At 39.7% G+C, this 13994-nt stretch overlaps 1 protein-coding gene across 1 annotated transcript in view; it reads left to right on the top strand.

Moving 5' to 3' along the window:
- ASMT (acetylserotonin O-methyltransferase) overlaps positions 1-13994 on the top strand; it is a 298115-nt gene that overhangs the window by 20579 nt on the left and 263542 nt on the right. The window contains exon 2 of the mRNA XM_078656057.1: positions 13515-13644. Coding sequence (XP_078512183.1) covers positions 13515-13644 — 130 coding nt within the window. The remainder of the gene's footprint in view (positions 1-13514; positions 13645-13994) is intronic.

Raw genomic sequence — 13994 nt, 5'->3', positions numbered from 1 at the left:
GAGATCAATTTATCACTATCATCTATCATCCTATTGATTAAGTAGATGATTTTCAAGACATCCGAATTTAACTGGGCCACAATGATATTAAGAGAGTTCTCCCAGTGCTGATGATAAAACTGGAAACCAATTATAATATCTTTTCCCAATCCTCTTTGTTGTTCAGACCCTTGCGAACGGAATTGAATTTACTCATATAGAATTGTTCTCTCTTTTTACGTTTTGTGGTGATGTCTCCTCCTCTTGTGTTCATTTTAATGCCTTCTAGTACACACCACTTCAAATCTTTGTTGGTATGTTTAGCCGTGGTCCAATGTTCCACTAGTGGTGCCGAGTTTTTGTGGGTTCTGATGGCAGACCTATGCTCATTCAATCTTGTCCTTATTTCTCTTCCTGTCTCTCCTATATATAGCAAGTTGCAAGGACATTTAATCATATAGATTAAATTTTTTGACCTGCAATTGAAGAACTCGGGGAACCTATGAGTCTTATCATCTATTTTCAGTTCTGGGCCTTTAATGATGTGTTCACAGTTTACACATCCACTGCAAGGGAAAGTGCCTTTGGGTAATGGGTTTTTATCAACAGTGGGTTGAGTTACAGGGTTGATTTCCCGGTATGTTTTCACCAGACTATTTCTGATAGTTTTGTTCCGTCTGTATGAGAACATAGGTTTTGGGAGAATCGTCCCATTTTGATTTGCCACAAGGTGCCAATTGCGATTTATTATATTTTTGATCTTATTATTGATGCTGCTATGATTAGTAACAAAGATCAAAGGCATAACCTTTTCATCACTGTTCTTTTCTCTAAAGAAGTCCTCTCTATTAAAATATTTGCCCTTTTGTAAGAGTGTCTCAATAATTTTTTGGGATATCCTCTTTCTAAAAGATTTTCTGTGAGGATTTGGGCATGTTTGTCATAGTCTGTATTTTTGGTGCAGTTTCTCCTCAATCTCAGAAACTGACCATAGGGTATATTGTTTTTTTGGCATGCTGGGTGGTAGCTATCAAAGTGTAACATAGTATTCCTATCTGTAGGTTTCGTGAATAACTCCACCATAAGTTTACCTTCACTATGTTTTATTGTGATATCCAGGAATTCACATCTCTGATTACCTATACAGTGGGTAAATCTTAGGTTGGAATCTCCCAGGTTAAGCCAATTGATGAAGTCCATTAAGTTTTCTTCCAGACCCGTCCAAATAAAAAAAACATCATCAATGTAACGTGTCCATTGAGAGATATTTTCAAAAAATGGCGCCACTGGATTAAAAATATGTTGTTCCTCAAATCTTGATACGTACAAACAAGCCAAGCTGGGAGCACAGGTAGCACCCATGCTCGTGCCCTTAATTTGTTTGAATAAAGTTTTTTCAAATAAAAAAATATTATTTTTTAAAATCAAGGAAACACATTCTACTATAAAAGTAGCATGAGGGCTTAAATCAAAATCATCAGTTTGTAGAATATCAGCTATCATATCAATTGTATCGTCTTGTGGGATATTAGTATATAAGGCTTCTATGTCTAATGAAACCAAGAATTGATTATCAGGATTGAAGCTCAAGTTTTCAACTTTGTCAATCATAGATGTAGTATCTTTTATATAAGCCTTTTGTTTCTTCACAAGTGGTTGGAGAAATATATCTGTATATTTGCTCAGGGGCTCTGTTAGTGAGTTGATACTAGATACAATTGGTCTCATAGGAGGGTCAAGGATATGTTTGTGAACTTTAGGGAGACCATATAATGCTGGTATGGTCGGATTTTCATTGTGGAGAAAAAAATATTCATCCTGACAGATAATGCCATCCTCTTTCGCGAATTGTAGGACTCTAGTAATTTTTTCAGATAAGGACCTAAGTTCATCTGCATTGGACAGACAGTAATGTTCAGTATTGTTTAAAAGGGAATACATGCGGGCATTATAGTCTGCTGTGTCCATTAGTACGATGCTGCCTCCCTTATCTGCAGGCTTTATTGTGAGTGTAATATCATCTTCCAAGGATTTTAGTGCCTGTTTCTCTATTTTAGTAAAATTTTGCTCTACCCAATTTTTCTTGTCTAGTAGGTCTTCAATACTCTTCTCTACACATCGTTCAAAGGTTTCTATATCTTTTTTCACCATATTTATCTGTGGAGTCCATTTTGATCTGGGTCTCAGGCCTGACTTGTTTTCATTTTGTATTCTGGGTTTTCCTTCAAAGTAGGCATTAAGCCGTACCTTCCTAAAAAAACTCTGAAGGTCGCGTTCTAGACTATACTTATCTATGGGGTTGGCAATAGCGAATCCTAAGCCTTTTTCTAATACTTTTTTGTCTTCATTTGAAATTGATCTGGAGGACAAATTAATGATTGGGGCTTTTTTCTTTAATCCCAAATCTTTTGGCTCCTCGTATTGTAGTGACATGGTTGGTATTGGTTCTGAGGAGTGTATCCACCCCTCCCTCTTCCTCTCCCTCTTCCCCTCGGGGGGCCAAAGGTTTTCTGGCGCTGTTCTAAAAAAGGAAGGCTTTCTCTTATGCTATTAGCAGCTGATTCCTTTTCTTTATTGCCAGCTTCTTGATGTGACTCATTATCCGATTCTGAGCTGGTGTAAGAAGTGTCGAAGAATCGCACCTTTTTCTTCTGAAAATTACGGCCAGGCTGAACCCACTGTCGTCTATTTTGATAATCATCTTGTGGTTTATCATAATAATCTTTCTGGAGATATGGGTAAACCTTTTCTGTATCGTATTGAGCCACGTCTTTTCTAAATTTGTTTGATTTTTTATTTACCATATACTCTCGGTATCCTGATATATCAGCCTGTATCTCTTCTAATTTACGTTTGGCTTCTTCAAGGGCATCAATGTTTTTTAATTTTGCTTCCAACTCATCTATTTCAGCTTTTTCTATAATGAGAACTCCCTGGGCTGTCTCTATTATGAGCAGCATCCAGTCTCTGCTACACCTGTTAGCTATTAAAGTCCAATTATCTATAAATTTTTTGACTTTAACAAAGACTCCAGGTTCATTCGTTACCTGCAATCCCTTTGGGATAATACCCTTTTTACAGTAGTCAATCAGAAAATCTGCATGCAGTTCTGTCCTTACAATTTTCTTTTTCAAATTCCATAAGTCTCTCCATTGTTCCTCATTGCTGTTATCAATAATTATTGCTGGTGTATTTCTAGAAGAACCATTGATCAGTTTGTTAAACTGGTCATCGGAGAAACCATAGGTCTTAATGCCTTCCATTTCCACAATAAAACAGAAGCTCCCCAGCTAACAAGCTGTATTAATACCAAAACACAAAAGGGAGGTACCCTCTGAACCGATATGGGACAGGGTGAATAAGTTTTTAAAAGAAAAAAGTCCCTGAGCTGAAGGATATCATTATCATCACAATGTATCCAACCTGAGGCATCTGTGCCTCTTTTTACAAGATCTACAAGATGACCATACACATTAACACACACTATAATGTTTTACAAGTTAATTGCTAAAACGTCAGTCTAGTTACTCTGAGACAGTGTCCTAGAAGCAAATCACATAAAAAAACTCCGTTGAGTACCAGAAAATTAAAATCATCAATTTATTTCTTTAAAAGATATATGCATGATACAGTCTACACAATACATGAAATTAATACAAAATACAGTTAAAAAACCAAAAAGTCGACGCGGCGTTTCGGTGTCTTGAGTGGATATGTACACCTTCTTCAGGACGGTTTTTTTTACAACATAAAATTCACTAAAAAGAAAAAATCACAATTAAAATTCACTTCTGGCAGAGTCCTATAAGTACTGACGTTTACATTTGTAGTTAAACTTTATTACACCTATATCATTACTTTTGCGAGGCTATCAATTATATCACCCTGCTAGGGTAATAGTCATTATTTTCAAGGAATGTTTCCAGTGGACCCTATCTAAGGGCCTCTGGTTCTTAGCATCACTTGGACCGTGATTGTTTCACCACATCTATCAAATCAGGATTTATCCACTTTATTATATTTATACGAATCGTAATATCACACCATACCTCGTGATTTGAGGAATTTTAGGTAACAAGTTTTCCCTTTGAGGATATGGCTTCTTATTCCTTTAGCAGCATATCTTGCATAGTTTGGCAAAGAATGTATAACAATTTTTTCTTTACCTAAAGAGTAAATTTCATTCCATGATTAACTCCACTTTATTATTTATACACAATCTCTTCAGAATATTCTATAAATTATAAGCTCATACCTGAGTTCAAATATTGCAACACTCGTAAATAAACGTTGTATCAGGGGTGACCACCGTATGGAATATGTAAAAAAATTTTAAAAACAGGTACAAGTTTCCTGAAAATAGACAGAAATGCACAATGTTTTGTCTAGAATATTCTCTTAAATCACGAATAAACCTGAGTCTTGTTGTTAAATCCAAAATCTCTGTACCTTATTAAATAAAGTGCTTACTGCGGTTCCCTCTTATATATGGGAAGGATGGCTGTTGATGTACCAAAGGAAGGGTCATGTGATATGCTTCCTTCTGCCGTTTAGCGGATATATCCGTTGTCACTATTGTGATCTATTGGAAGAGAGTATCCCAGAGTTGGTTACAAATATCTAGCGTTTTTGTATTTCTTTCTTCACTCATGTTAACTATGTTCGCCCATCTGTTACTGGGACACTTTTTTTTTTTTTTTTTTTTTTAAACCAATTTGGGATGCTAAGTGCTCCGTTGTTACCGCTATTATATTGGAGAAAATCAAAGGGAGATCGCCCTCTTTGATACAAACCTCACATGCACATAGTTCTGTGGTTTTGGCAATTAACATATAGGTCGGTTTTTATACAGCGGACATTATATAAATACTCTGTTTGAGCATTTGTATTTTAAACAAACTTTAGTTGTAGTCTAAATGTTTAAGCAAATCTTATTAATACACGACATTAACACACTCTAATCTATTGATGCGCGTTTCCCCGTATGTCCCTTGTTCATTTCTACGGAGGCTGCATGTTTGCTAAACAGTCCATCTTGGTATAACGGCTCCCATTATTATAAAACATAATTTACACTCGGAAATCGATACCAACCCTCTCTAGCACAAACGGCTCTTGTCCACTGGAAACATTCCTTGAAAATAATGACTATTACCCTAGCAGGGTGATATAATTGATAGCCTAGCAAAAGTAATGATATAGGTGTAATAAAGTTTAACTACAAATGTAAACGTCAGTACTTATAGGACTCTGCCAGAAGTGAATTTTAATTGTGATTTTTTCTTTTTAGTGAATTTTATGTTGTAAAAAAAAACCGTCCTGAAGAAGGTGTACATATCCACTCAAGACACCGAAACGCCGCGTCGACTTTTTAGTTTTTTAACTGTATTTTGTATTAATTTCATGTATTGTGTAGACTGTATCATGCATATATCTTTTAAAGAAATAAATTGATGATTTTAATTTTCTGGTACTCAACGGAGTTTTTTTATGTGATTTGCTTCTAGGACACTGTCTCAGAGTAACTAGACTGACGTTTTAGCAATTAACTTGTAAAACATTATAGTGTGTGTTAATGTGTATGGTCATCTTGTAGATCTTGTAAAAAGAGGCACAGATGCCTCAGGTTGGATACATTGTGATGATAATGATATCCTTCAGCTCAGGGACTTTTTTCTTTTAAAAAAAAAAAAGATCTTTTAATCTAGCCACATCCCCCACCACTCCAACTCTAGGAACACTTGCCTGTTCCACTACGACAAGGCTGCCTATTACAGACCCCTGAAACTTAGCAAAAGTCATATTTGACTCAGGACAACAATCCTTGAATACATCAAAAGTATTAAAGGTTGCCAAGTGGAAAAGATGGATAGCCAACTTTCTCATACCAAATGTAAGACTTACAAAGAGCAGTGTAAGGTTCCAAACTCTGATCTACTCTATCAACACCACCCATGCACCTATTATAGTCTAAAAGACACACAGGTTTGCGCACTTCATCAACCTGTCCCCAAAAAGACACAGGTGAAGTGCTTTCATCATGGATGGTAGTCAGCATGTAGACATCTCTCCTGTCTGAAAAGTTCTCAGCTAGTGGTTCCTCGCAACACAACTCACTGCACTATCCCCGCACAAGCTTTTGACAAACAAGTTCTTACGGTTTGAGTGGATTGTGCCACAAGCAACAGTGTCAACTTTGACCAATTCCCTGAACAACTGCACACCAGTGTAGAAGTTATCTACATATAAATGGTGACCTTTGTTAAAAAGTCCTCTACCAAGTTCCCACACAATTTTCTCAGCCACTCCAAAAGTGGACGGACAACAAGGGGGATAATCTTGGAATCCTTACCGGTGTACACCTTGAAGTTAGAGACATATCCAGTCCTACTGTCACACATCATATACATCTTAATTCCATAGTGTGCCCTCTTACTAGGAATGTATTGCCTAAAAACCAAGCGGCCCTTGAACAAGACCAAAGACTCATCCACTACTATTTCTTTCCCGGGAGCACAGGTCTCAGAAAAACGACCTGAAAAGTGATCCATGACAGGCCGAATCTTAAAAAGACAGTCAAAATCAGGGTGTTCTTGTGTCAACACTAAACCATTATTGACAAAATGCACCATACGAAGCAGAGCAAATACCTATCACAACGCATGGCTGCCTGAAATATAGCTGTTGCCATCAAAGGACTAGTAGACCAATATGAAGTCATTGATAGCTTCCTTAGCAAGCCCATCAAAAAAAAGTTAAACCCAAGAACTTCCTTATCCTTCCAGATTTGTGGGAGTCCACCAGGTAACTCTAGAGTGGGGTTTAAGGTTGGCACTGTTGTCCCTCAAAAACTGTTTGGCATACAAATTAGTCTGCTCAACAATCTCTGCCAAAAATACATCTTCCATAAACAACTGAAAAAGATATATCAGCGAAATGTTTTCAGTATTCATTCTACACCGTGGAACACCAGTAATGTCCGGCAATGCCTGCTGTACCATGCTTGGGGCAACCCAGAAGTCAGCACTTCTAACGGGAAGCCTTGCAGCCCCTGGCTGCAGCCCAAATGCCTCTTGCTGCACTATTGGCACATCAATGACCTCCTCTAAAACAGCCACTTCATCTGCACTGAGTAGCTTCATCTGCACTGAGAGTAGCTTCATCATCCGATGATTCCTCGTGGACAGAATACTCACTGCCTGAATCTTCCACTCCTTCCTCTGCCTCAGATGCAGAGCCAGTCTCTGAACCAGGGTCAGAGGAAGGCTCATAAAGCATACCAACAACCTGCTGAGCAGTAATCCTGCGGCTAGCCATTATTCTTATAGAGAAAGGAAACTGCAAAAACAAGTCAACAACATCCAACACTGTGAAAAATAAGTAAGTAAAAAAAATGTGTGCCTTTATCACAAAGATCAATATACTCTAAAACTATAAGATTCACTTGCAAGAGACAGCTACACTCACCAGCACCTACTCTGCAGAGACACAGCAAAGACCAAGGATATCCCACTAGAAAGAAAAAAAAACAATTACTCACAAGACAACAAAATACACATCGAGCACAAATGCAAAAAGATGTTGACACTCAAAAACAGAAGCCAAACTTACTGCTATTATTACACCATTTGCAAAAAACACATTCATGCAGGGAAACTCATTTACATTGTACAAAAAAAAGTCTCTTACCAAACACATGCAACTACACAAACAGCAGAACCACCAGTAACGAAACCGCAACCTGGAACAGTCTGAAGAGCAAAAGCCTTGAACTAGAACAAAAAGGGAGAAATAAAGCATTACGTTTGCAATTCACAAGAAATAAAACAATAAACATTAGAACATGCTATATCACTACCCAAATGGCCAATCTGTCAGATGGGCCTTCAAATGGGGCTGAGAAAAATGGGGTGTGATCTTGCCCAAGGGATCGGGTGCGGTTGTCTGCTAGGCCGAGCGTCCTAGGGCAGAAAGGACAAAAGAAAGGGGCAGAAAAAGCATGTAGCAAATATTACCCTCTTGGAAGCAACCATGTTGCTTCCATTACGCATAAAACAAAATCCCTGGTGCCTAATGGGGTGTTATGCCCCCCCCCCCCCGGGGACAGAAAGGCCACAAAAAAAACAGTCCTATCCACCCCGGGGCGGGTCAGAAAAAACATACACAATGCATTAAACCCCTGAAAGCGACCCTTGCCCAAGCGGTCGCTTCCATTTCATTTAAAATAAACTCCCTGGTTTCTAGTGGGGTTTTCTGCCCCCCCTATCAGCAAAAAGGTGAAAAACGGGCCGATCTTTGCCCCAGGGGGTGGGGGGGCAAAATAAATATACCAAAAAAATCTGCCCCGGAAGCGACCCATGCCCAAGGGGTCACTTCCATTTTAATTTTAAAAAACATCCCTGGTGGCTAGTGGGGTTTTCTGCCCACCCCATGGGGTCAGAAAGGTGAAAAAAATGGGCCGATCTGCCCCCAGAGGGGACAAAATACACATATAAAAGATATTTGCCCCCTGGAAGTGACCCTTGTCCAAGGGATCACTTCCATTTACATTGTTTTAAACTCCCTGGCTCTAGTGGGCTTTTCTGCCCCTGCCAAAAACGCAGTAGATCTGTCCACGGGGGGGGGCAGAAAAGTCTAAAAAGTAATGTGCCCCTTGAGGAAGCGACCCTTGCCCAAGGGGTTGCTTGTATTTTAATTTAAAAAAAGTCTCTGGTGTCTAGTGGGGATTTCTGCCCCCCACCCCCACCCCGGGTATAGAAAGGCCAAAAAAACAGGCTGGTCTGAATACACATATAAAAATATTTGGCCCCAGGAACCGACCCTTACCCAATGGGTTGCTTCCATTTTAAATGTATTTAAAATCCCTGGCTCTAGTGGGCTAAAGGCCAAAAAAAACAGATGATCTGTCCCTAGGGGGTGGGGGGGGTCAGAAAAGTCTAAAAAAGTATGTGCCCCTTAAGGAAGCGACCCTTGCCCAAGGGTTCGCTTCCTTTACAAAGAAAAGACATCCCTGGTGCCTAGTGGGAGCATTCCTGCTGCCGATTGCAACGCCATGCGAGATCGTGCAGCAGGAATGCCCTGCATTGAGACATCAGGGGAGAGAAAAAACTCTTTCCTCTCCCCCATACCTCAATGCATCCCAATTTCCACCCCACCCCACCGGAGCAAGGAAACGTACCTGTTTCCTGCTGGACGCACTGGAAGCAAATAGCTTCCAGTGCATCCGGCTGCTCCAGATGACGTTGGTGCAGGCTGATGTCATGGAATTGCCTGGGGGGATCGGGGTAGCAGCGGAAACTCTCCTGCTCCATCCCCTTTGTGGGGGCTAGATGGGTTGCCCATGGTGGGAGCGCCAGCGCTTCCCCCATGGGTGGGTGCCATGACGGATCCGTTCCGTCAGGAGCACACGCCCACCGTTGCTCATGACGGAACCAGTCCGTCATGAGCATAGAAAGGGTTAAGGGAGATCCCTACTACATCAGGGGAATCAACCAATAAAAATGTATAGGAACACGGAATATAATTTTGTACAAACATTAACAGCCCACCAATGGCACACCCAAATTTCCCTTGGGTCTTAGCTTCCACCCTACATGACAAGAAATCATTAATAAACACATTGTTCACTGCCCAGGTTTCTTGGAACATACATACATCATGGTTGCCTATGTACGAAATCCATTCAGTGTCTATTCTTTTGTGTTTGATATCTGCCAAATTCTATGAAAACATAGAGAAACCAACTTTTGGATCACACTTAACTATTGGGTACTGGTCTTTTGCTCTTTCAACACCAGTCCAGAGCCACTTAGATTAACACTGTCCTTCTCTGCTTGTAACTCCGAGTTGTCGCACCCTATTGCATCATCATTGCCATCTCAGACTGCAATTTATGACACGGTGTAGTCAGCCAATAGAGCAGGCTTGGCTTGCTGATTCAGTCAATCTATAACTGGATACCTCTGGTCCTATAGCAAATTCAATCACATGGGAGCTCAGGTTAGCAAGGTGCCTCATGTTGTCAGAGATGGACTGAGGGGTTGGGGAGATAGTTGTAGCCTAATTTTGTACTTAGACGGCCCTATAAAATGACAAGCTCATAGTTCATATTTTATAGGAGCTTCAACCAGCTTTTTATTTTTTAATAACACAAGAATGTAGTCAGAAAATATGAGTGTGAGAATGTGTTTTCTAAAGAAGTGGTGTAATTAAAAATGTCTCTAAGGTGCCCAGACGAGTAGTCATTTATTTATAGGGCCTTAGAATACATTAAAATCGAGGTGAGATATTGTTAAGATAAAAATGATCTTCTATATCCCTGTCTACAAAAAGGTTTATATGTTTCAGCCTCTTGTTAGTTAAACAAGGCTTTCTACAGGACCGTGAGAGTATGTACCATGATATGGCAGAAAAATTGGTTTTGCTGCCACTTGAGTGAATGGGTGTTCTGCCGCACACACGCTGAGATGTGCTGTGTATGTGGTGTGATGACGGTACATACGGACCCACAGGCTGGTAACAATATTGTTCATTACCAAAGTAAGATCGAACGGATCTTGAGGCGGGGGCTCCTACAGTCAACTGGTGCTGATGATTAAGTGCCAGTGCTGAGCACCGGAAATGACTGGCACAAATTAAGCACTGCTGTAATGTTGACAAAACACATGCCCCCACTTCCACCCAGTTAGATCACCTGATTTTACGAAGATTGATTGTTCTGGAATTAATCTAGCCCAATGACCTTTTTGGTTTATGCCAAGTAGGATTTTTCTTTAGGTTATCTGGGACAACTCCATATAGGTTTTTGTGAGCAAGACAAAGAGCCTTGAACTTGACTCTATCTTTTACTAGCAACTAATGAAGCTCTTTAGTCTCCATGCACTGACTGAAATTGAGGAATTTTCTTTAAAAGTCTTGTTCCTGCGTTCTGAATGCATTGAAGTTTTTTAAAAGAATGATGATGAAGACCTACATATAGGGCATTGCAGTAGTCCAATCTTGATAAGACGAGTGCAGGTACTGCTGTTTTCTGCAATTTAAAAGGTATGTAAAAATAATCATCCTGATCTTACGAAGTTTAACCCTTTAGGTGCTGCCGTCGGCCAACGGTCGTCACGGGCACTACCTCCCCAGTGCTGCGTGCGACCGCTGGACGTCCAGTTCAGCACTGGATAATGGACAGCGCAGCACTGGGGAGGTTTGTTTACGAAGCTCCTAAGGTGTTAAAGAAACAGGAGGCAGTGAGTCTATTTATCTGTGTATTGAACTACAGACTCAAATAGTCAAAGATTATTACTGGAAAACTACTAACCAATATCACAATTCCCCTTCCCATGGAAGCTGTTGGAGTGCACTGTCTAAAATCAGCTGTCCAACTATGTAGAGTAAATCAACTATTCCCACACTTTGCAAGTGGGTTTTTGTGCGTACTCCAGTACAGTAGTTGTTACGACTGTATTGGATGAACTGCGCAGTTCAGCTGGTTGTCATAGTCATACAATGCTCATTATTTTTAAACTCTCCAGAGCCTTTGACATAGTGGATCACCAGTTACTTCTAAATCACTGTATCTTTCTGGAATTAAAAAAGACACTGGGCTTAAATAAGTCATCAAATATTTTACCTAATAGGAAAGTTTAGGTATCTCTGGATCCTTTTGTGTCAGAAACAAAGTCCCTAAAATGTACAGTTCCATCCCCTTGTTCTTTAAAATTTGCATGCGGTTTTTATCATTTCTGATTCAATCTTTTGTTTATTCCTTTTTTCATTTATGCTGATGAATCTTGTTTAAGATTGCTAGAGACATCAACGTTTGTGCTGGCACACTAAGTAATTGCTTACCGCAAGTCAATACAAGGATGAGTTCTTATCACCTAAAAGTAAATGGTGGGTGAACTGAAATACGACTCCCTTTTAGATCTACACAGATGTGCGACCTTCCTTTCTAGCCCTCCTGTCCAGGTGACAAACCAATACCGGTCACCTGTGTCAAGAATTTAGGCATAAAGCTTATTGTTGGTCTCTCTCTTTTTAATCCGGTCTCTGAAGTGATCAAATCTTGCTTTTTCCAGATTTGTGTCTCAAAACGCATTCTCTACATTTTTCTATGTCTGATAAAATGTAAATTCTAACTGCTTTTATATCCACCATATTGGACTATTGCAACGCTTTATACTTATACCTCTTTGACAAAGCTATAAAAAAACTGCAATTAGTCCACACTCCTGCAGAGAGACTTGCTTTGAATCTTAAAAAGACTAAGCCTATTTCCTCTCTTGGCCCTATTGATTACCAGAATAGCAACACCTTATTTTTAAAACACTCTGCCTAGTCCATAAGGCTTTGTTGTGATCGTCATTTCTTCGGACTAGGCATATATTACAATCTATGCATACTTACTGTGCTGCGGTTACCAATTTTAAACAAATGAATATTGGTAGAAGAGAGTTCTATATTACTGCTTCTAAACACTAGCATTAATTACCAGCAAAGGTAAGAAGTATTACTGAAATTCTTTGCTCTAGGATTGATCTGAAAACCTGGTTATTTTCCAGATAAAGCCAAATACATTCTCTGCACTATTGTGTTTTTTCCATCTTTAGTAATTTTTCACATAAACGTTTAGCGCCAAGATACCTGTTGTTGATAGCTGCTCTTTAGGAATCCACATAAATAAATAAAACATGGAAAAATGCTGCAACTGGTAAACAGAAGTTAAACCCAAGAGAGTCTTTGCATTGCACATACACCAACAAGGATGACACAGCTATGCTTTCTCCTTGTCCGTCCCAGGGGCTGAAACATTAGATAAATTATACTATGCAAAGCTGTTTGAGAATTAACAATGCTTCCTATGAAAAAGTGGTGCAATTGTGCATTTTTCTAAGAGAATTAAGCCAGATGGCGAATACAGGCAGATGACTGACATAGCCACCACAAATGTTGTATTCTTTCATCAGGCTATACACAAACTGTAATGTTCAGATTGTGTAACCACATTTATTTTGTTACTATTTCTGCCATTGTTTCAAGGCACTGATCCTGCTGTCATTTCCATCAGTGGTACGTCATGTATTAAGTTTGGCAGCAAAAAAGAAAGGTATGAATGTCATTGACTAGCAAATCGTATGTGTACAATTCCATCATGCCGATACATCTATACTAATCAATGTTGTCATTCTAGTTGCATTTCTGCCATGTCTATATGGACCCCTCCATTTACTGGGGAGCTTGAATGAATCTTAACTTACTGGAATTCCTCCTGGTATTTCAGTCATTTTAGATTATCTTTCCAATGTATTAGGGGACCAGTCATAGGGCAATTAGTGTTGACTCTGCCCTAACAGCAAGAGTCCAGCCAAACTACTGGGCCATTTTTTCGTATCAATACCCCACATTAATCTTCAGTGCTGTAATTACCTCTGCAGCTGAACAGCATAGTTTGACATTCTGTTTTGTATTGGGATTTGCCATTATGCATCACTACATGAGATACCATTTTCCTCTGCTGACTTGTTGCCACTTTATCACTGCAGCGTTTTACAGGAACACAGAACTATCAACTACCTACCTCACAACGTCCAGCCCAAAGTCCTTGCTTCCTATGATGATTTACTATTCTCAGACAGCATACAAGTATTGGGATTACTTGGCAGATGCAGTAAGGTAAGGATAACATTTCTGTCCTTTGTGTGTTCATTGTATTCCCCATGAAGAATTTACTAACCCACAGTAGGCATGCTAAATAATATCTATGGTCATGGCCAAACATTTTTTTTCTACCCTCTTGCTCACATATGTCTGCTATCAACTGCGTATGTATACCATGACTGGCTCCCTCCCTCCTCCAGAGTGGAGAGGACGACAGTGGGCCGCATGGCATGAAAACCAGCGTGATAACAAAACGGTCATAGAAAGGCTCACCCTGGTGAGTGGCACAGATCAATACTGGTGAGTGGAAGGGGCCTCCAAAGGGTCACAATACATGCCTTGAGGACAGGAGTGCAGGATAAGAT

The sequence above is a fragment of the Lissotriton helveticus genome, chromosome 8 (assembly GCF_964261635.1).
Source record: "Lissotriton helveticus chromosome 8, aLisHel1.1, whole genome shotgun sequence".
In the NCBI taxonomy this organism is placed as follows: domain Eukaryota; kingdom Metazoa; phylum Chordata; class Amphibia; order Caudata; family Salamandridae; genus Lissotriton; species Lissotriton helveticus.
This window is presented reverse-complemented; position numbering and strand designations above follow the sequence as displayed.